This window comes from Parasteatoda tepidariorum, unplaced genomic scaffold (assembly GCF_043381705.1).
Source record: "Parasteatoda tepidariorum isolate YZ-2023 unplaced genomic scaffold, CAS_Ptep_4.0 HiC_scaffold_13, whole genome shotgun sequence".
Taxonomy (NCBI): Eukaryota; Metazoa; Arthropoda; class Arachnida; order Araneae; family Theridiidae; genus Parasteatoda; species Parasteatoda tepidariorum.
In genome coordinates, this window is record NW_027261374.1 from 200,980 (window position 1) to 225,158 (window position 24,179).

At 28.9% G+C, this 24,179-nt stretch overlaps 1 protein-coding gene across 1 annotated transcript in view; it reads right to left on the reverse strand.

Annotated features, from left to right (window-relative positions):
• The window catches only part of LOC107438888 (neurogenic locus Notch protein-like), a 60,207-nt gene extending 46,036 nt beyond the window's left edge, over positions 1–14,171 (reverse strand). The window contains exons 1-4 of the mRNA XM_043053592.2: positions 13,838–14,171; positions 9,217–9,309; positions 4,911–5,018; positions 1,009–1,122 (exon numbers count right to left, since the gene is read on the reverse strand). Coding sequence (XP_042909526.1) covers positions 1,009–1,122; positions 4,911–5,018; positions 9,217–9,309; positions 13,838–14,000 — 478 coding nt within the window. The 5' untranslated portion in view covers positions 14,001–14,171. The remainder of the gene's footprint in view (positions 1–1,008; positions 1,123–4,910; positions 5,019–9,216; positions 9,310–13,837) is intronic.
• Positions 14,172–24,179: the final 10,008 nt, after the last annotated feature.

Sequence of the window (24,179 nt, forward strand, 5' to 3'; positions counted from 1 at the left end):
GTATATACCTCTCCGAAAATTGGGTGGTTAGAGTGTTGATGGAATTCAATGTGCAATCTTCACGTGTTTAGTTGTTCTGCTGTCGCATAATAAGTGAATCAATACACAGAGAAAATTTTAAAAAAAATTGAAAACTTCTGCCCTTTTTAAAATGTTCTTGTTAAAACAAACGTTTATGTGTTCTTTGAACGACAAATTTTTAAAAACTTAACATTAGAATGATGCAATGCATAGATATTTCAATAACAATCATGCGTTTTATCCAGCTATTGACACTCAAGCAGCTATTGTTAACCGATGAAGTTTTAAAAAAAATAATTCTTTTCAAAGTAATAATTACTAATTTATCAGAAACATGTATAAAAAGATTATTTTTATTGTTTTCAGTATAAAAAAAAATACCATTCTGAATTAAATTATTGGGTACTTAAAACCCAAGAAGACGAAAAAAATCTTGCTACACTGACACGTGACCTATAATCTCAAGACCAACTCGTTGTTTTTAAGCAAGATGACGTGTTAAAGTAGAGCTGAGTTTCTCTATATAAGTTAGAATCTAAATTAACGTCAAGTTAATTAAATACAATGCCGTGACGCATTATGAATTTGTTCAAATAAAATTCTTTCTTGTCTAGAACTTCTATTTAACATTGATTTGTTATTTGTTTATGTATTTTATTGCGACCATGATTATTTTTGTTCTGTATATTTGAACTTTGCAGCATAATTAATTAGTTTGTGATCTTCATGGCTTCGTGTCTGTCATCGAGTAAGAACAAAACCTAGTCGCTCTATTTAAAAGAATATATATAATGTTTCCTTTAAGAGAATTTATACTTCATAGGCTTGGCTTACTCGGAATAGAAAGGAAATACCAGGTTCTAACATAAAAAAATGGCACATTTTAACAACCAATCGGGATTGATGTACACGCATTGCGTTGTTTGCAAGCATCTAATAGTTAATAAATAAGGAGAAAAGACATGACAAGCGGGAACGATTAATTACCTACGCACTTCTTGCCTTTTTCTATAAATCCATGCATTGGCTTACATTTACAGACAGCTTTGCCATCCTCTTCAATGCAAATTCCATTTCCACATTCACATGCAGTGTCTATATCTTAAAATTAAAAAAAGAATGCATATAAGATATGACTTGTTAACAATAGTATAAAATTCAGCCAAATTTTATCAAACATCTAACGGGGATTTGCGTCAAATAATGATTTAAAACCTCTACACCGTAACAGAAACAATCAAAAGTTCATATTTTCTCATGAAACTCTACGCATTAAAATTAAAATAGGTTTTCACGCAATTAGTTAAGATGAGTTAAAAAAATTTCCCAAAAAATTTCGTCACTTCTCTGAAATTTCTTTGAACTAACTAAACAGGGAAGCACTCTCTCTGCCGAGAATCAAAATTTTGATGGCATATCTTTGTATCCTCGAGAATGCTACTATGGCTGTTGTCAATATAACTTTCTGTACCTCAAATGCGACGCAAATGTATTACGACTGAAAAAAAAACAAAAAATCAATTATTTTACAAAATTTTATTCTTCTGGTGCTTTTTTTATTAAAAAATTAACTCTCGGGAATCATTAAGGGAAATTGAAAGCAAGTTTCAGGACTTACTTGAAATTGTAAAATTGTTTTAAAAGAAGACATAAAAATTGTTAAATGTTGAATTTCGTAGAATAAAGCTGCAAACAGAGTTTTTTTCTTACTTTCAAACAAATTAAAGATAGTGTTAAATGAGATATTTATTAAGGAATATAATAAAGAAAAAATCACCAAGCAATTTAAAAGAACAAAAGTTAGTAACTATTTTCAATGCTTGTCATTCTCCATTTCTCATGAAATTATAATCAGTTGAAATAGTAACTTGATTGGAAGAGAAATATCTAAAAAGAGCAGGGAGAGTTACCTTGATAACCGAAGAAAGAAATTAAAATTTCTCGGAAGCGGGGACAGAAAAATATACTTTTATTTTGTTAATTAATGTCGATCAGTCAGAAAAATGTTATTTTTTCAAAGTGTAGAATGCTTTTTATGTTATTAAATTATTTCAATTATTCCATCAAGTTTGTTTTTATTTTAACTCTGTAAAAAAGAAAAGATTTTTTAGTCTACATTTGAAAAAAATGCTCTGTATTAGTATTTTGTTTTTAAAGTTTAGTAGTTTCATGCTTTCTTTTGATACTCAGTGAATATTTCAATGATTTCTGAAATTTTAAAAATAATTTCATTGCTTTCAATTCCTGGAAATTGGTTTCATCCTAAAATCCTTTTGACCTATGACTAAACACATTAAAGTCTATTCAATGCATATAGTTGCATAAAAATGTATGAAATTTTGCATTTTTTTATGTAAAGAGTAAAAAAAATTTCGCTTTTTTTAGTATTAAAACTGAAAAAAAAGTGTTTTAATTACATTTTTATACAGCCGTTTATTTATTTATTTTTCTTTTTTAGTTGTTTTACCTGCAGGAAAATCTGTATAAAAATGTTGAGTGGTAAAAATAGCAGGATATTAATTTTTTAGAAATTTTTTCCTACGGGCGTGATTTTTGCCTTATCATTTCATAGGTTTCTAGAGCTAGAAGTTCTTAAATGCTTGATTTTTTACATAATGCAATAGAATTTTTTTAAGTTGAGCATTGATTAAGAAAATGAAAATAAGCAAAGCGATTTAACTTGCATCTGAATTTCATCATCAATAGCGAACTTGATCAATAGTAAATGGAAAAGTTGATTCTGAGACACTTAAGTGGGTTTTTCTCTCTTAATTTTTTTTAATTTTTTTAAATTACTATGAAATTTTTATATTACAGTCTACTTAAGCATTACTTAAAAATATGAATATTATGATCTTTTGATATTTGGTTTAATATAGTTTTAATGTACTGCCAGAATTTGTGTTTATGAATGACAACGCCTATCGTTACTGAAATAACATCGCGAACACGAATGCCTACAATTTCAGGGTATCCCCTGTATGGAATGGTCAGCAAACACATATGATTTGAATCCAATAGAATATGTGTAGGACATGCTTGGCCAACAAGTTACAGAACATATCAACTACCTCTTACATGTATATGTACTGGAACTTCGGAGAACATTTCTTGCTGAGTGGAATGATCTTTCCCAATATCAGCTCGATAATTTGATACTCAACATTCCAAAGAGAGTATAATATTTAATTGTATGAGAGACATACAATGTAATAACCAATTAGATAAGAAAGGGGATATTATTGTAATTGCTCCAGAAAATAATAATTGTCATCCCTATGAATGTCGACACTATCTCTTTTGTTCTTTATTTCTTTTGGCTTTGTTTAACGTTTACTTTGTTTATGAACCTTGCTTCGCTAGAGCTGGTTTTTCTTCAATTTGAGGATGGACATGAGTATATATATATATATATATATGTATGTTTTGTTTAGTTCATGCAATCTTTCTTACTTTGCTATAAAGTTTAAGGCTTTGAGAGGTCTGAGCGACCGAAAATAATGTACGAAAAAAAAACAAGTATTTTTGAATACCCTAAGCCTAAAAATCAAACAATAAACTTGTATAAACTACCTTATTTGATATTTGCAATAATTGTATAAAATTTCTTAAATCTAGCTTAATCTTGTCAATACAGTATCAGAAAGCAATAATTTTGACGAATATAATCATGTGAGTTGATACTGGATACATTATTAGAGATTATAACTTTACAGTAATAATTATTATAAATTTCTATTTAGTTAATTTTTACATAACTTTAAACACTTCTTTATTTATTTTCATAAAATTTCCTAAGAAGTATTTGTCTTTCATTTTTTCGCGTTCTTTTTCTAATTTTCTTTGTGTTATCTTGTTTCGTGTGTTCTGTGGACTTGCAACTTTAGTACAGCAAATAAAACTTGACAATTTTATTTTTTTCTTCAAATTTTTGCATCAAAAATATAAAAGTAGGTAGACGGAATTGAAAACTGTTTGATTTTGGCCTATGAATGTAGATGAGAAAATGCAGATTATAATCTCTAGCACGTAAAGCAGCGTTAATTATAAGTAAGTAAGTTAGACAAAAGAAAACAATGATTTATGAACAATTTACAATACCTAAGATTCAAACAGTATATAATCATATTCCAGTCAATTACAGTTTACAATAGCTGCTCGAAAATAAGCAACATTAGTATTATATTAACGTAAGTAACAGTGTTATCTGTCAGCTTAACGCGGCATTTCCGCACACACATTCTTTTATGAAATTTATGAAATTTGCTTAATTAGGTCCTGCCTTTACACTTTTGAAATATATTTTTAGACATCCCTGTATAACGTTTATAACCTTTTTTATAGAATTTTACGTTAAATTTTATGAGACTCAAGCAAAGATACGTTTATTACATCCACATTCTTTTGACCAACTCATGAATTATGTCCGTTACAAGAATCCAAATATAAAACTAACAGCAAGGATTACGCTAAAGAAACTTATATGAAGTTTGTCGGTCGAATATTAGAGCATATTTTAGTTATCATATATTGTTAACAAATACTCTAAGATATTTATGATAGATGGCTAAATAAACAGTCGCTGGAAGCTAAGTTATTCGTATAATGCATTACAAAACTAAATACAATTTTACCGATATTATTAAAATACAAGTACATAAGGTATTATTTAATTAAAAGTATTTCACTCTTTTTTTTTGTTCTTTTTGAGCACGTAGAAATTTTGTTTTCGGAATTAATAAATGTTAGGATAATTAATAGAAAGGAATCTTTTTCACAATTCAAGATAAGAACTCTCACATTTTTACAGGAAACGGTCAAGATAAGTTCCTTTTCTTTTGATAACGCATCTTCTTAAGCAAAATTTTATCTTATTTAAAGTTGCTTACCTACACATTTACTTCCATTTTGAACAAACCCTTTCTTACAAATGCATGTTGTTTTTCCAAACCAGCCAGTAGTAATAATACATCCATGTCCTTTTCCACAATTGCATGCTGAAACATTCAAATATACTCCTAATCATCAGTAGAATAAAATATGGAAACTGAACTCTATAAAACTTGTCTTAAATTACCTATTTATATTTAATTACCTCTTTAAATGTTGACAAATAGTGAGAAAATAAGGAAGAACTAATCTTGGACTTACCCGTTGTTTGTAGTTACTAAGTTTGTAGTATCTGTTCTAGTTGTTTTCAAGTATGGCATCAAAACGTTCATAATTCATTAGTGATTTTTGACCTTCTCAATGCGGTTTAAGACCATTTGTTCTATTAAAGTGTTTCTCTTCTTGATGCCTCTTATCATCCCTCTAAATTTTTAAATTTGACTGTTTTTACTCATTTTATAATTTTGCTTTGGTGTTAATCGCAGTAATGGATGAGGCAAGCACATGGAATGTTAAAAATATAACTGCTTTTGCGTGCTGTAATTGGACTCTGCCTACTTGGGCTAGAAAATATGCATGTAAAAAAATTTTCCTGTCAAAATAAAGCTGTTGCAATTGGTAGCTTTTGTATACATTCTGGCTACACATGACATAATAAATGACATTGCATACAATTTATAAATCCTTGGGAGACAGTAGTATGATTATTATCAACAGTTTCAACCATGGCAACATTCAGTTCTGCTACAGATTGAAACTTTCTGCCATTGTCATATATAGTCCTGCTGAAGTAATTTTGCATATGATTTTGGGAGGGAGGGTAGAAACAAGCCAATTCATGATATTCATCTATTTTCCAAAAACTATTCCAAAGGAGATTAAAAAAATAAATTAAAAGGAGATTTTTCAACATAGATGGGGAATATGCTTAGCTGGATTATTGAATCTGGCTCACCAGTTCTCGAAGCAGATGGAGTAAATGTTTCTTTTTTTTTTTAGATTTTATCGGTCATCGGCAGTATTTATTGGGCTTTAAAGAAAAACCAACTTAATTTTAACGCATAGCTAAAGTATCTTTAAACCATCAATGATCCTCCATCTTGTTGTTTTTCTGATAATATTACCTCTTTTCTCTTCGTGTCATGCCTGCAGAACGAAAGATAACTAATTATTTTATGCAAATAAAATTTTAATCCATCCAAATATATTTTCTAGCATCTAAGAACATACATCATTTGCACTGGTCCATCCAAGTTTGATAATTTTTCACCCAATCCCTTCTGCTTTGCGTGTGCATGGATAGCAGTTCTTTTTTCTTCTTCTTGTTTAATTAGACCCAGATTGAAATCATCATCATTATTACTTGCGCTCTTTATAATCAGTAATAAGTTTTATTTTTATGTGGTTGTTAATCTCATTGACAAAGCGTTTGAGAAAAAAATTATCACGTGAGATACACGGCAAAATATTTTTTTCCAACCGGCCCTCTTTTATTTATATTCATTAAAACCATGCATCAATCCCAAATGCATCGCTTAATATTTCAAAATTATCCATTACTGTTTTAGACCACTTGATTTATTTAGTTATTTGTTTGAATGAAGCTTGTTCCTAAAAAGCTATTGTTTGGTATTTCTTGAAATTTGATTTCTGGATTCCCAGTCCTATAAAAATATTGTAAGGAACGACGAAGTAAAAAATTATGATGACTGTGCAACAATCCATAGAAATATGACAGACATTTTTACGCTCTAAATCACTTTTTATGTTACAGCCTGAATTTCTAGATTATTACTCATAATATTAAGAGGGTACAGACCTTATTTTAGCAGAGCAATATTTCACATCTTTTTATATATTCGAATTTTTCTGTCCTTCTGAGGGAGTGATTTACTCTTTATAATATGCATGTGAACTTGGATGTCAGATTTGTCAATATAAATGTCTTATATGGGTTTGAAAACAAGAACTGAAATTTCTGGGAACAATTGGAATTTTTCTGAAAAGAGATGCTTTGAAAAATTTCTCATACCGTCATGTTGGGGGATTTCCACCAATTTCAATAAGAAGTAAGCAGATTTTTCTACATTATATAAAAGATGCTATTTCATGCTAAACTACTATGCATTAGACGACAAATCTTTGAAAAAAATGCATATCAAGGATGTGTTTTGAATGTGACATTATAAATTGAGCTTTTAAAAATTTTTGAAATGTTTTGGAGACAAATTTGTAAAACAAATACTGTATATGAATGAAACACAAAATACAAAATTATACTATTGTATAATTTGTATATTTGTATTATATCTTTACACTGATATTTCAATATTTAAAAATAATTTTCTTCAGTATAAGGAGCAAGAAATAGTTAAATGTTTAACTTCGTTGTTCTTCTCTTAATTAAATCTCCTGTTATTTGCTGAAAATAAAATGTGATGTATAAATGGAAAATAACTAAATATCAATAATTAAATAAAAATAATTAATGTATTTAATTAAGTTTTGTAGTTACTGGAGATTGAAATTGGAAACTGCTCTTATTTTAAACACATTCGGCTTTTGCTTGAATGAATCTCTGTCATTATCCTGATTGTGCGAATTTCAAGCAATTATAATGAACAAAAATTAGTTGAACTATTTTATAAATAGAAACTGTACACTGTATGAATAGAACTGTATGTGTTTTATACTCTAAATCATATTATTATTTCTTGCATTGACCTAGTTTTTTTTTCTTTTTTCCTTTTTTTTAGAATTTTATACACTTTTTACTGTAAATGAGTAATTGCAAGAAACCAAAGCTGTACTAAAGATATAATTAATGATTTACTTCATAAAACACGAAAACAAGTCAGCATTTATTTACAAGAATAGACTTACCGGACTTGAATGAAGAAAACAGAAGGGATTTGAAATAGAAACCGCAAAGTTGCCAATCAAAATCGGATAAATAAGGGGAAAAACAAAACTAGGAAAATTGTAGTTGCCGCGAGTAACGAATCAAGTCAAAATGTATTTTCATAGACTATTGGAGCTAATGAAGAATAACATGCATTCACAGATTCTAGTACTTCAACATGTACTTATTTAACAGGGGGTAAATTTTTTTCGGTATTATCGAAATTTAATTCATGCCTAAGATTCTAACAATATGCTGTAGATGTACTCATTGTCGGAGCACTTATAAATTTTTTTTTATTTTACTGCACTGTCATGGCACGCCTATATTAAACTTACATTTCTGTAATACAAATACAAATATTTATTAGTACAAAATACAAATATTTAATAAATAAGTATTACGTCTTAATTCAAAATTAGTACATAAATATTTGTATATTAATATATCATGGTAAACAGAAATATCTAGTTTCTGAAAAATAAATCGCATCTTTGAGAGGTTTTTGTTACCATATTTTCTTTCTGAAAGAAAGAACCATCCATTTAAAAGAACATTACAGATGTTCCAATGAGTTAATGGATACAAGATCAAATAGGAGTTGTCAGTTTTCACGGCTTAGTGTAATATTCAAGAAAGAAACACTTGAACTTGATGTTCAGGAAAAAGGCAAACGTTACACAAAATAAGGCGTGACATGTCCCTCCAAATAGTAGAAAGAGTATGTGGAATATTATGAATTTTTGCGAATTATTTCTTTAGCTTAAAACGCTGTAAATAAACAATAAAATGTATACATATATTTTTATTTGCTTATCTTTCCTATCTTTTGCCCTTCTAAAATATTATGATGGCTATTATTTTGGTAGTTTTTCATTCTTAAATTTATTTAAAGGCATTAGATTAATAATGAATCAATTAATATTGAATTATAAAAATTCAGATAACTGCATATTTTCTCAAAGCTTAAGTTCTTCTTGACCCCACCAGATGTAAGTAGAAACAAAATTATTTGCATTTTGCATATCTACTTCCTCTCAAGCGTTTCAAGGAAAAGAAAAACAAATTCGTCCCAACCTACTATTAAAATTAATTATCATCAATCATTAAAATTAGCCATGAATAATACTGGAACTTAGCTAACTTCTGTTGAAAATTAGTGCTTAATCCTTCAGCATTTTTTTACTATACAAATTTAAAGCATATGATAAAAATGAAATATATATATATATATAATCATATAATGTTATTACACATGGGCAGGCAAATGTATATAATATAGGTAATATAAATATTTGTTTTTTTAGAAGTAACAAAAGTGATACTTGAAATTCTATTAAGATAAATTAAATCTGTTCAGAGTTAAAACAAAAACAAAATAAAATGTTTATTTCGTTAATTACCTTGACATTCGTTTTCTGATACTTTTCCATAATCTGGCCAACACACACAACCTTTACCATTGTCATCACAGTCACCATTCTTACAGTTACAACCTAATTTAATAAAAACAATTATAAAATATTTCTGTTTCAATTATAATACTTAATGCTGATGAATTATTCTACCATTANTCTCTGCTAAAAGGAATTAATGAGTTATTTTTATTCATAATGGCTAGTCGAGGAGAAGAAGAAAATATCGAATTACACTGCTTAGGTTAATGTAATTTCGTTCTCCCACCACATTTACGCGTAATCCATCGCCAATTCCACCTGCAATCGCCACGTTTATAATCTACGGTATGTTTTGTCAATACGCATACCGTCATGTTGGGGGATTTCCACCAATTTTAATAAGAAGTAAGCAGTGTTTGATTTTTCTGCATTATATAAGAGATGCTATTTCATACTAACTACTAGGCATTACACGATAAATCTTTAGCTAAAATTCATGTCAAGGATGTATTTTGAATGAGTCATTAGAAATTGAGTTTTTAACAATTCTTGAAACGTTTTGGAGACAAATTTGTAAAACAAATATTGTATATAAATGAAACACAAAATTTAAAAATTATACTATTGTAAAATTTGTATATTTGTATACTTGTATTATATCTTTACACTGATATTTCAATAATTGAAAATAATTTTCTTCATTATAAGGAGCAGGAAATATTTAAATGTATAACTTCGTTGTTCTTCTCTTAATTAAATCTCCTGCTAATTGCTGAAAATAAAATGTGATGTATGAATGGAAAATAATTAAATATTAATAATTAAATAAAACTAATTAATGCATTTAATTATGTTTTGTAGTTACTGGAGATTGAAATTGGAAACAGCTCTTATTTTAAACACATTCGGCTTTTGCTTGAAGGAATCTCTGTCATTATCCTGATTGTACGAAATTCAAGCAATTATAATGAACAATAATTAGTTGAACTATTTTATAAATAGAAAATGTACACATATGTGTGTTATGCTCTAAAATCATTTTATTATTTCTTCCATTAGCCTTGTAGTAAGGCGTGACATGTCACTCCAAATAGTTGAAAGAGTATGTGGAATATTATGAATTTTTGCGAATTATTTCTTTAGCGTAAAACGCTGTAAATAAACAATAAAATGTATACATATAATTTTTATTTGTTTATCTTTCCTATCTTTTGACCTTCTAAAATATTATGATAGCTATTATTTTGGTAGTTTTTCATTCTTAAATTTATTTAAAGGCATTAAATTAATAATGAATTAATTAGTATTGAATTATGAAAATCTAGATAACTGCATATTTTCTCAAAGCTTACCTTCTACGTGACACCATCACATGTAAGCAAGAACAATATTATTTACATTTTACATATCTACTCCCACTCAAGCTTTTCAAGAAAAAGAAAAAGAAATTCGTCCATACCTATTATAAAAAATTAATAATCACCAATCATTAAAATTAGTCATCAATAATACTGGAACTTAGCTAACCTCTACTGAAAATTAGTGCTTAATCCCTCAAAAAAATTTTTACCATACAAATTTAAAGCATATGATAAAAATGAAAAAAATATAAACCATATAATGTTATTATATATGGGCAGGCAAATATATATAATCTAGGTAATATAAATGTTTTTTTAGACGTAACAAAAGTGATACTTAAAATGCTATTAAGATAAATTAAATCTGTTCAGAGTTAAAACAAAAGCAAAATAAAATGTTTGTTTTGTTAATTACCTTGACATTCGTTTTCTGATACTTTTCCATAATCTGGCCAACACACGCAACCTTTGTCATCACAGTCTCCGTTCTTACAATTACAACCTAATTTGATAAATACAATTATAAAATATTTTTGTTTCGATTATAATGCAAATAAATTCCAAGGCCATTAAGTAAGAAATGTTTTAGTTTTAGTTCATGCTATAATCGTAGTAGGATATGCGTAATAGGATATGTTACGCTTACAAGGCAATGCATGAACAGGATTAATATTCTGAGAAGTTTTATTATTGTAATTTGTGATTAAATTTTCTCGTAATATTACCATTCATGGGAGTTTCTTGCACTTTACAAATTCTAACTGGTAGTGAATATAAAACAAATTTAAGAACATTAATTTCAAGACATAAATAAAGTAAAAGGTTTGCCATGTTTTGAGTGTTAACTCTGATTAAGTCATATTTATATAAAATATCACCGTTTGATATTTTTTTCGGGTTGCACCATAGCATGCTTGTGATGTCTTCCGAATTCATTTGTTGTTTGTTTCGTTGCAATTTAAATTAAAAGAATGCGTTATATTACGTTAGATTATTTATTCTATGCTTACGCATTATGTTGTCAACCATTTTCGCTAACTTTGAGCCAAAGTCATTTTGGCATCTTTCAAATTTATTTCAGTACTAGCTGAATATCCGTTCTTTGCACTGGGTGAATAAAAAATAAGGAAAGAATCTATATATCAATACTAAGAAACAGTACGAAATAATGCTGAAAACTGAAAAGCATACACCGGCACAATAAAAGAGCTTGATGGACGAAGCAGGTAAGTGAAATTTTTAGGGGATTATTGAATCGGAGAAAATAACAAAAAAAGGTTGCATCAATATGGGTATGTTTAATGTAACAAAACTGATTTTGCCTTCACTTTAATCTTAATATTGTTATAAATCGAGCATGCTATCAGCGCGCCTCACGCTATTTTTGTTTATCGTGTAGAGTTGCACTTTCGTAATCTGGCAACTTCTCTTTCTTTGTATATTCCGAGTTTATTTTTTCTAATCGTTCTTTTCCTTTTTTGTTTCTAAGTTCATATTAAATACTATTTAAAATAGCTGTCACCTTTATTTTGCTAATATTTACAACAAATATAACTGATCACATCAGATTTTAGTATGCTTGCATGATTTTTATCTCGAATTGGGCAGTGATAAATAAAATAAGGCAAAGAATTACTTGTCTCACATATAAATAACTTAGTAATAATATAGTTCTAATACAACTTTATTTTCGTTCTGAAAATCCCACTTAACTGGTTCTTCCACCAAGTCATTATTATTTTTTCCCCTTTTCAATAGCTTTACGTTATTGAAGTAAGCAAAACTTGTTTTTTGTCGCTCATCCCAGTAAAATACAGATAAAACTTATTTAGCATCATTTGGCAGGATGCTATTGCTCACGGTCAACTAAAAATAGTCAAAATTTACCACTATCAAGTAATTTTCAGCTGTGCATATCCCTTTCAAGGGGCCATAAAACACTTGTTTCCAAAGTATCGGTAATAAAACTGCTTAGTATTGGTGCTATTATAATAATCGCCAAGTATATCAATGTAATATTTCATACCTACATTAGTATAATTGGTACTTTATTACATAAGCATTTCACATTTGAGCTTCGGGAAAAATAATTTGCCAGTTGCAGTCAGCTAAAGCCAAATATATTTTTTATGTATATATGTATTTTTAAAAAACAAAATAGAATTCTTATTATAACTTGCTAAGGATTTTGGATCCTAACAATTTCCCAATCTGCTCTTTAATTTACTGTTAAAATATTTATAAGTAGTGGTGGAACAGCGTTCTTTTAATTCCAATTCCTTCAAGTATTGATAAATTATCTTTGCTACCACTGAAAAAAATATTTTCTGAAACTACGGAAAAATCGTTGTAGAATTCTTATCAAAACTGTACAAATTACCCTAATACCGGAAGTACAAATTACCTTAATACCTAAATGATAAGTAAGCATCATTTGTGAATGGCAATTTTCTACGATTTTTCTAAACGAATTTTCTATTAAACTTTTCTTTTTAAACTTTCCTTTTTTAGCACATATCTTATTTTATTTTGTTTAAATTAATGCTTATTATCAATATTAATAAAGCATTATTGTCAATAATAATATGGAAGTTTTTGACGGCTCCTTAAATTGAATAAAGTCTCCCATATACTTTCTTCACAAATGTTGGTGAATCACATGTTTGGTTCGCATTTTGATTTAATATTACATTTATGTTTTAGTTTCATCAACTCATTAATTTTATAACAGATAAAAAGAGTTCTTTATAGCAGGTAAACGAAAGGAAAAATTCTTTTTATTTTATTTATTTATTTATTTGTTTTTGTGAGGTAGGACTTTGATTAGGCTCCAAAAACTAAGCTCAAACATGCGTTTCATTACAAACATATAAAAGTGACTTTTTGTTCCTTGCATCTTTTACATTTAATAAATTTCGACAGGCCCTAGCCAGTATTGATTATATAAAGCTTAGTAGTCTTTTCGTTTTTGAGAAAATGAGCCAGACTGTTTTATTAAAAATCTCAATATCGAAATAATTTGCAGGTTTTATACGACTTATATCTTTTTTTAAAAAAAAATATGAAATAGGAAAAACAATGCTACCAACAATATTTACTTTAGTGCTTTGGAAGTAAAAGCTGGTTTTAATTTATTTATTTATTGTTATATCAATTTATTTTTTATTATTCTTTTGGCCAATAACTTTTATATCAATTCACATAAAAGGATAGGTTTCACATGGGCCTTAGAAGCAACTAATATTTTTAAAAACATTGACACTTACTTGCTTTCAAGCTATAATTCAGCTGTTTATCTAGATCTTCATGTCCAAATATGTAATCTCGTTTATTAATCTTTAAAAATTTATCATTTTGAGATTCTGCCAAGTAGCATACAAAAAATAGCAGAAAAGCAGTGTAAAACACACAATGGAATTTTTTCTTCATTTTTTGTAAAAAAGGAATATTTTTTAAGCTTTGATTAAATAAAGGAGCTCATTGGCTTTTGAAAACTGAAAATAAGATATCAGCACTTTCCCAGTTTCTTAAACACGCAAACCAATTTTTTAACAAAGAATTTTGTAATGAACTGGTATAAAACGAAACAGCCGAAGCATTAGCTCAATAACTTTTTTTATCTGAACTAAGTTTACTTTTCTAACGTCTTATTTTTTATCAACGTGTTTTTTTAATATCAGTATCTGTCGATTAAGTATTTATCCTTGAAATAAGACTAACATTTAACTCACTTATTATATGGCGATTTCGTTGTGTGTAAGAAACAATATGTTTGAAAATTAAATTTATCTACTAAAATATTAATTACTGAATATAATTTATATATGACTTAATATAATTAAATATAATTTTCATCTCTTAGAATATTTGTATTTAAATTTTGTAGGAATATGCGAAAAATACGTCAAATGATTAAACAAAATCTAGGGTAAAGCAACCAGTGAAGGAACACACCCCAGTGAAAGAACATTTCATAAACATTTTTTAAAATTAAGATTATAAACGTTTTTACTTAGATTGATTGGTAACAGTAGATCACTACCTAACAATAGGAAGTCATGTAATCATGCATTGGATTGCCTGGTCATATTGTCTTCTCTAGAAAAATTTTTGAATTTGTTAGTATCTGTTCAGCATCTGTTCAGCACAATGAAAAAATTATAAGAACAGTTATTGTATTTATCCGTTTAAAGTACAATTATTTGCATACAATAGTTTTACTTTTCTCACTGTAAAAAAGAGAATGTAAAATTTGTGTATTAAAGTTACGTTTTATTTATTATAAGCATCATAGCATAAGCAAGTACTGAGATTAGGGAATGTTTATTAACTGGATTACCAAACGATGAAAAACCAATGAATGAACAAGTGTCTCTTTACTGAGATTTTTCCAAGTTAATAAAAATTTTAATTTTCTTGTACCTTCAATCGTATTATACATCAAAATTCTGTTAGAAATACAAAAAACAACTTCTAACCAGTGAAGGAACAGGCATGTTCTTTCACTGGTAATAGATTTCACACTGAATGAACAGTATGTGTGAATTATGATTTTACTTGGCTCTAAGATATTTAGTAGTTTTACGATGTAGAGGTTACCTGAAATTGTGTTAAATGTTGCATGAATAATCCCTGATGTAATTTCATTTCAAAATGATAATTTAAAAGCTAAATTTATGAAAATGATTATAATGATAATTTGCTCATAATTTATCTTTATAAATGCAGCGATTAGTTACATCATACGTTAGAGACAGCTTTATAAAATATGTTTACTAATCGAAAACTAAATAAATATAATAATGAAAACTTGAATCGAACATTTCTCTTCGGTCTCTTGCGCAAATAATTAGCTAAATTATTTTCCTAATGTGGTCTTTCACGTCTTGACGGAAACGGATAGAAAACATCAATTTAAAGACAATCATGCAGGGTGGAAATGGGTGAAACTTTTTTTAAGACGACATCCGCTGATAACTCAGCGCAATGCGAAGATAATTTCAAAAGACAAAACCTGCCTTACAGAGAAAAATATTCGAGAGTGGTTTAAGGAACTTTAGATAAATCTTGAAGAGGAAAGCAACCCTGGCATCATTTAAAGAAAGTGATCTCATCAATAATGCAAACGAAACAGGAGTTGAAAACAGGCCCAAACATTTATAAGGATTTATACTTTGCAGTTCATAGGAAAGAAAAAGAAAGAACAGCAGTTGTAGGCAAGATGTCAGCTAGTGAAAAAAAAGCATTTCCAAAGGTAGTTTTCCTTAGTGAAAAATTCCTGGAGGTATTGCAAAATTAGCTAATGCTATATATTCCATTTGAAAAAGTGATTCATGAAGTGAATCAATGACGGCAGCAACATTTTACGAATATATTGCAAATGCTTTTTTCTACCCAATGCTAATTGAAAATACTATGAAATTCCTTACTTTACTTTTTTCTGAATGGGGGTGAATCTCATATCAATTTGAGAATGATCAAGTTTGGTTCATCAAAACAAATTCTCTGGTTTCACTATCTACCTAATTCTACAAGCGTACTTCAGCTTTGTGATGTGGGCGTATTTCGAGCTTTGAATGCTTCATGGAAATCTTACGTTAGATCTTGAAAACACAAAAGTTGTAAAGCAATATGTGGAGGGAATTTTTCATCCATTTTTAAATGAACTTTTGATGCATCAACTGATGAAATTAAAATTTAAAATGCTCTTAAGAAATGTGGTATTTTTCCATTTGACACTAATAAGGTTAATGAGCAAGAAAGCTCTAGATATAAGTCAATGAGAGACGGATTTTCCTCAAACTCCGAAACACCTTTTCTCATCAATTATTCAGTGAGAAATTCTAGAAATAGTTCTGGAAAATCAGAAGAAATTACGAAGATGTATTTACATTCGCCAAATATTAGATCAAATCAAAATAAAAATAAAAAATAAATTACCTCTTGCATTAACTTCAGAAAAAGGACAAAATTTTAAAGAGACTGAAAGAGCTGAAGAAAAGTTAAAGCAAGGGAGTATGAAACGAACAAGAAATACTTAGAAAGATAAAAAAAAAATTTAAAATAATATGGGGGAAAAGATTAAACAAAAACGCGATAAAATAATAATAATAAAACATCATCGGATTTTACAATGATAAACAATAATGATTTAGAATCGACTATCCAACTGTGAGAAAGAAAATTTTAAAAAAAATATTCTGTATTCAACCCCATTTTACTTTCCATTTCATGACTGAAAAAAAAGGATAATTTTCCACTTTAAAGAGGGGACATGTTATAATTCCAATAAAAATCTTATTTTTAGACATTTGTATGGCCTATGAATTTCTAAAGAGCATAAAATCTCAAAATTAAGTGTTCATTCACTGGAAAATTTAGTGTTAATTCACTGGTAAGAACTGTATCTTCACATGGTTATCTTACTACTTATTATTTGAACCACCAAAAACTTAAAACAATATTATCTAAGTTCTCTAATTTTTTTTACGTAATTTACATTTAATAAAAAATATGTTGGCACTATCATTTAGCTAAAATTAAAATTTTTAAAATTTTTATGATTTTTTTAAATGCAAGATAAGCTTAAGCGTTACTTCACCGGTTAATTTTCCCTATATAATACAAATTTACATTTGGTCTCAGTTTTGAAACGGATAAATGAAATAAATTTTCAAAATCTAGAAAAAATATGACGTTTACTGTTTTATCCACATCTCATTTCAAACAATTTTAAGAACTTCGCCCCTTAACTTTATCCATCATAATAAATGCGCTTATAATTTTAAACTAAGGATAAAACATCAAACAATGCTTGATTTGTTAAAAAAGTTAAGTTTTTTTTTTCGAAAACAATAAAATATGCGTCCTTTTTTTTAAAAAAAAAAATCAATAAAAAATTTAAATAATTTTTGAAATGCATGCATTTTTTAGATTAAGTGTTAATATATTTTTGATAAAATGTTTAAAAAAATTAGATTTTAACTTTTAAATTCTTTACAAAGGAAGTAAGCCAAAATATGCGTAACTATACAAAAAATAACTACCGACCTACGACCTAGCTTCTGCTCCCTCCTAGGAGCATGAGTACAAATTGCAACAAAATGTTTCCCATTCATGGGTGGTAAAAGTAGCTCCTTTCCCTGACTAAGTGGGGGATGAGTTTCGGAAACGCCATAGTAAGTGAAGAATTTTCTCATCTTACTAGCCGTTACTAAGAGGTTAATACGTAGAAATTATGTATTACTATATACAGTGTATGCAATGCATTATATATTAGTTAAAATTGATTAATATATAAAATTTTACACATAATAGTATGATAATTTTGCGTATGGTATTACATAATACATAAATAAAATTATGTATTTATTGAATTATCTTATATGTCTAACTACCTGTTGTTTATTTACAGCAAAAAGTGTGGAAAAAACCAGTTTATATGGCATGTTTATTTTCGAAAAATTAATTTGAAACTTACTGAAAACTGAACACTCTTATTGTAATGACGTGGTTCGGTACGAACATCAGAATAGTATGCAATTATCTCACATATCTAACTATCTGTGGTTTATTGACAGTGGATTAGACAAAAGGTGTGGGGGAAAAACAGTTTATACGGCATTTTTATTTTCGAAAAATTAATTAGAAATTTACGAAAACTAAATACTTTTAATGTAACGACGTGGTTTGGTACATACATTTGAATAGTATGTAAATGAATCAATTTAAAACACATAAAAAAACTGAAAATGATTATGGTTTTAGTTTACACAATATACTGTTTTCTTATGCTTAATACATTTTCTTCTACTGTTTATCTATTGCTATTTCTACTACTGTTTTTATTTGAGAATTGTTTTACCTTAAATTATTCGATAATAAACTTCGCGATTTAAAAATAAAATTTTTCATGTCAGTTAACAAAAAAATTATATACGTATATTCATATATATTTGGAAAAAAATATACTTTAATTAGAAATGTGGTAAATGGGTTTAAGATTTTTAATTATATTTTTGTGACATAATTTCTAGCAATTTATTCAAATTAAATTTTCAAATTAATTTACAGAAATTCATTAGTTATGCATTAATGTGCACTTTTAAACATACACAAATTTCATCGATTTCCAGTTTTCCTAAATAAGAGAAACTTGCATTATTAATCGTTAGACAGAATACTTAATTAATGAAATATTATTTAGTAAATGTAAATAACAATCCAAAGAATTCTTAATAAAATGATTAGTTAGAAATTTCAGCAAGGCCCTCATCTATTTGAGTTACATTTATACACTACGAAGACGCAAATAACTTGAATGCTGCTATTGTGTTCATCAAAAAAGCAAATTTCTCTAACTGGTGTTGGAAATAAAATTTTCATATTTTCTGTGTAATATAAAGCAATACTCTAACTATATTGATAATAATCTAAGTGTCACAAATATTACAGAATGCTTGAAAAGACAAATAAAAATATCGGAAGGAGATAAAAATGGACCATTTGCTGCCTTCTATTTAGGAAACCAGTTAAATAATTCTCTCCAACTCAAAATTAATAATGAAATACATCATCCGATTACATAGCTAGCTGAGAATTTTGTTAACTAGAATTTGCTCCACAGTGTAACTGCAAATGCTGGTTATTATGAAAAAAATTCTTTAATAACTTTCATTAGTTATTATTATCATTGTTAAATTGGTGAGCAAGAATTAAATGATTTGAACACAACAAACCATTTGTTTTTTTAGTTATTTTTTTTAAACTTTTTTTTATCGTGTTCACTTTTTTGACACATGATTACCATGCACGGCTAAATTTTTCGTTAAAAATTATGATATAATAAGACAGCAGTCCATTTAACCGTAAACTTTACGTTTAAGAACAGATATCTACCTTTGCAATTATGATTATATTTTCGTTTACAACTAGTATCATTAAAAAACCGTGAATACATTATTCTTCAATTTTGTAACCAGTTGCAACTAGCATGCTCTCTATACCGTAAAAATGAAATTTAGCTGGTTATTGGAGCTGAGTTACGTTGAGCGCTTCGTTAGGTAAAGGAACATTGGAGTAAGGTTGTGGTTGAGTTATGTTTCGTCAAATGGGGAGAGAAATCTTGCTTAATCAATCTATCCGATGGTGCCATCTAACGTGAGAGATGGGAGTACTAGTCTTTTTTGTGTAAACATCTCCATGGTGCTGCTATTTATGCGTGAAGGAGAGTTTCGTATTCCAATAATCCAGGGTCACCAATTGGGGTGTGCAAGATACTGGAAACATTTCATGAATTGAAGAAAGTTGGAAAATATTGCGGTGTCAACTCTGGGAATCGAACCTCCTTCCAGCCAGTTATAAAATTAATAGATTAGTCCTCACGACTGTAGTATGCACCCTGCTTACAAGAACTAAGTGGTTCCATAAGTTGAACCTATTTAGCAGGAATGAAATGCTGGTTGTTTAAATGTATCAGGTGAAAACAGGCAATTAACTATTTTTTTCACAGATAACATTTTGAAATTTTTTATGGTTATTTGATTGTTTTGGTTAAAAATGGTAAAATAACAATTAAATAAATGTTTCCTTAGCCATTATTTTTTTCCGGGAAATTGCAAACCGAGTGGCATTTGACCTTCCATGGAAGATTATTTTACTTTCTGACTCATTTACTAATGTTTTTAACTTCAAAAACCTAAAAATACAAAATTATACAATTATATTACGTTATATAATTGTATAATTTTGTATTATATTATGTTATATAATTGTACAATTGTATAAAATATACAATTATCTTATTAGATCAAAAAGAAAGTGATATTAACAATGAATTTCACGTTATTTTTAGATATAATAGATTAACTTAAAAGCCCTGGACTCCTATAAAGTCAACTTTATATGAAATCATTTAGCATTAAATAATTTTAGCTAAGCAAGTTGTATTCATAAAAGTTAATAAAATACTTTTATAATGTAACATTTTGTTTTTTGAACTGTAATAATCCCTCATCTAAATCTTTAAAAAATATAGACTGTACTACTGCTGAAAATAAATTATATACAACAACCTCCTTATTTATAAAAGAAAAAGAAACTTTCGATTACAATTCAAGTGATAACTTTGATTCAAACATTTCATAGCATTCGGGGTAAATGTGTGATTATCAGATAAACATAAATCAATATTTGAAGGGAGATAAGTCAACGAAGCTGCGGCAAAGATAGACTAAAACTGAAGTGTTTAATATTGAAGTGTCTGAACGCGATCGTAACCTTTAGAGTACAGGATGAAAAATTACCAACAGTGAACTAGATCAATTTGATGTTACATCTCAACTCGAAAGTTTATTTCTTTCCCGTAGAGGGCGCTAGTTCCCTTGTAAATGTTTACATTAGTTAGACAGCATTATTTCCTTGAATATTCACAAAATTTTTTAAAAAATGTAGATTTTTAAAGGCAAGAGCTACCTATAGAGTGAAATCTTTAAAATGGTAAATCGCTGCGTCTCATTCTGTACATCCTACTACTCTCCAACTATTAACGAGTTTAAAAACGTAAGAAATGCATCTCCTCTACCTAGTTAACGTTTGAATTTTTTTTAATGTGAAAACTAAGAAATTATCCAGCAAACTTAAGATTGCTATAGATTTTAGCATATTTTTCCCTTCTTGTATCAAATTATATTTATAGTGCACATAAATTTATAATTTTTTCTTTCTTGCTTGCTGCTAAATGATAGCTACAATTACAGGAACTATATAAAACAATTTCCTTTAAATCACGCAAACAATTCTTCTTTAGAATTTAATATAATAATAAGCCTTTCTAATCTATGAAAGGGATCGCATGTTGTTGTTTTTTTCAGAAAAAAAGTTTATTTTAAATGGTGAATAAAATCCCTTTTTATGACTGCCCACATACCTTCAATCTTATTGACCAGAAACAAAAGTAACCTTACCAGCCGGTATCCAATGCAGAACTAACGGACCTCTAAAATTACGTATACCGTTGAACATTTTAAAATAGTGCTAAAATCTAAACCAATCAGAATCACGATTGGTTTTCAACATTGCCCAGCTTGGCGATCAATCGCGATCATAACTTGGCGAGAATCAAGGGGCACTCTCAAATATAGTTTACCCAATATATACTTTACATTACTAGCTCTTAACATAACAGTGTACTTAATTTTCTAAATAATACTTCATGAAATTAAAATGGAGTTACATAGATGTCAGAAGTATAACAAAAAGTATTTGCCTTAGTGTATACAAACAAAACAATGCTTATAAAGAAAGTAGAGTATTTTTCTTTATTAAACTACCTAATGGTGACCTAAACAAAGCTATTAAAAGATGAGGTTAAAAATTATCTGTTATTTAAGAAAATCATTTCAATATTGTGTTCTGTGCTGAAAAAAATAAAGCATTGCAGATTGCAAATTGTTTCAAATATTTTTTGTACATAGAAATTTTAATTCTTTTTAAAATTTATTTCTTTATTCGAATTCTTTTTACGATATAAATTATGTAATGTTTATTCTATAAGTTTAACTTTAGTTTCCTGAAATGTATAGGAACCCACCATAGATCAATGTCTAGAAAATGAACTTGTTAAAAATAAAGGATGCAACTGTAAAGATATAGAACACTAACACCTGTATGAAAGAATGAAAGATATTTTTTTCATAATTTTAGGCCATAATGGTTGAGAATTATAAGAATTAGTATTTTTTCTCATACTTTTTCTACTTACGAAATTGAAAAGTTTAATTCGAATTTGGGTGTTTAGTGTAAATATCTCAAATCAAATCACTACCAGGATAAAATTCAGGTAGAAAATCTCCCCAAATTGACGTTTTTTAACACAGCTTAGTAATGTTTAAAATACTAAAGCTATTCAACCATTCTGAAGCCCAAGTAACACTGCCGAACAAATTTTTTGTTACATTTACACTGGTACCAGGTCTTACCGAATTCGTGTGTGGGTTTTCAAATCTGAAATTAGTTCTGAAAGCTAGTTTAATTTTCAGGATAGTTTTTTGTTTATTTCATATTTTTTGACTGAATGTACAAGTTCATAAATTATTTTTAAGTTTCTATGCAGGCATATACACTTCGCTTGTTCCTTTGAAAATAACATTTAAAGCTCTTTTTCGAAGGCTCCATCGTAATATGAAGGATGCTTTTTTGCGAATAGTATGCTATTTTTATTTTTTTTCCAATGCCCACCCGATTGACTTTCGTCATTTAGGTATCGACAGGGCAGATTTGTTAGCCACTTCTTCAGGGGCATCATATTAGATGGGCTAACGTTGCTGCCACAGTAAGGACCGATAGTACAGAGAATGAAAGAATATCCGTGCCTTGTTCGGGATTCGAACAAAAGACCTTTTTGATGTGAGGTCCGCGCCCTAACCACTACTCAGCCAGATCGGCATTTGGCTGCAGTAAACTGGTTCATGGTAAGGTAATTTGTAGCTTCTGTTTGTCCGAAGACTGGAGCACACGGAGGTAGAAGACTGTCTTATCTCCTCAGACTCCCAAGCCGCTCCTAACTCCCTGAAGAAATTCCAGCTTCTCAGAGACAGGTTGATTCCCCCCACCCACCATTGGAACAAGGGAAATAAGTCTGGAGCTTCTTTGACCCTTGTTAACGCTTAATAAGATATGTTTAATTCTAAGAAATAAAGTTAACACCCACGCATGATCTTCTAAAGGATCATGAGTGGGTGTAAGTGGCGTTCATCACGCGCCACGAAAAATAACCATTCTCGTTCTCTCTCTACATAGAGAATCACGCGGGTCAACCGCTCCTCTCCAGTCCGACAAGGACTATTTGCTGTTTCTTATATCAAAATAAAATTATTGTTTGAATGATACAGTCCTCTGCTCAATTCATTGCAACACACGCCTAAAATCCCTCCAACCCTTCTCTTTGAAAGGAGAGTCTGCACCACCATCTCCCGCCTAGCTACCGGCCATCTTAAAGGTTTACTATTTTCTGAGGGAACTAAAACCTCTGCCCTAAATGCCATCTACACCGGGCTTCCGCCGATCACATCCTGAACTGTCTTCTCTGGGAAGACATTTACTCTACTCCTCTTTTGGTGTTTGATTTCATTCAGGTCAACGGGTTCATAGATCTGGTCTGACTTCATCAGGCCAGAAGAGGATAAGCAACAGCATAGCTGCAGTGAGTTTTCAACTGCTATTCATGGCTGTTAGGTCAAGTTTAGCCAATCTAAATCCAGCCCTGAAAAAGGTTGAAAATGGCGCAAAAATGCAATATCCAGAGGTTTGTGAAAATAAAAAGCGTTTTCTGTCTAATTTTGTAATATTTGAAATCATTCTCTTATGCTGCATTACTTAATAAAAAATTGCAAAAAACTGAGAATAAGGCAGTTATTTTGATAGTTTTACACTAGGTTGAAAAATGTTGCCAAATTGGCGATTTTTAAAAAAGTTTAGTAAATTTTGAAATATAAGTTATTTGTCAGTTCTAAAGCCCAGATAATTCTTCACGGCAAGATTATATATATAGTTTAAATTTATCGCATTGCTTCAAGTGTAAGGCATTAAACTATGCTTTTTTTTATTTTC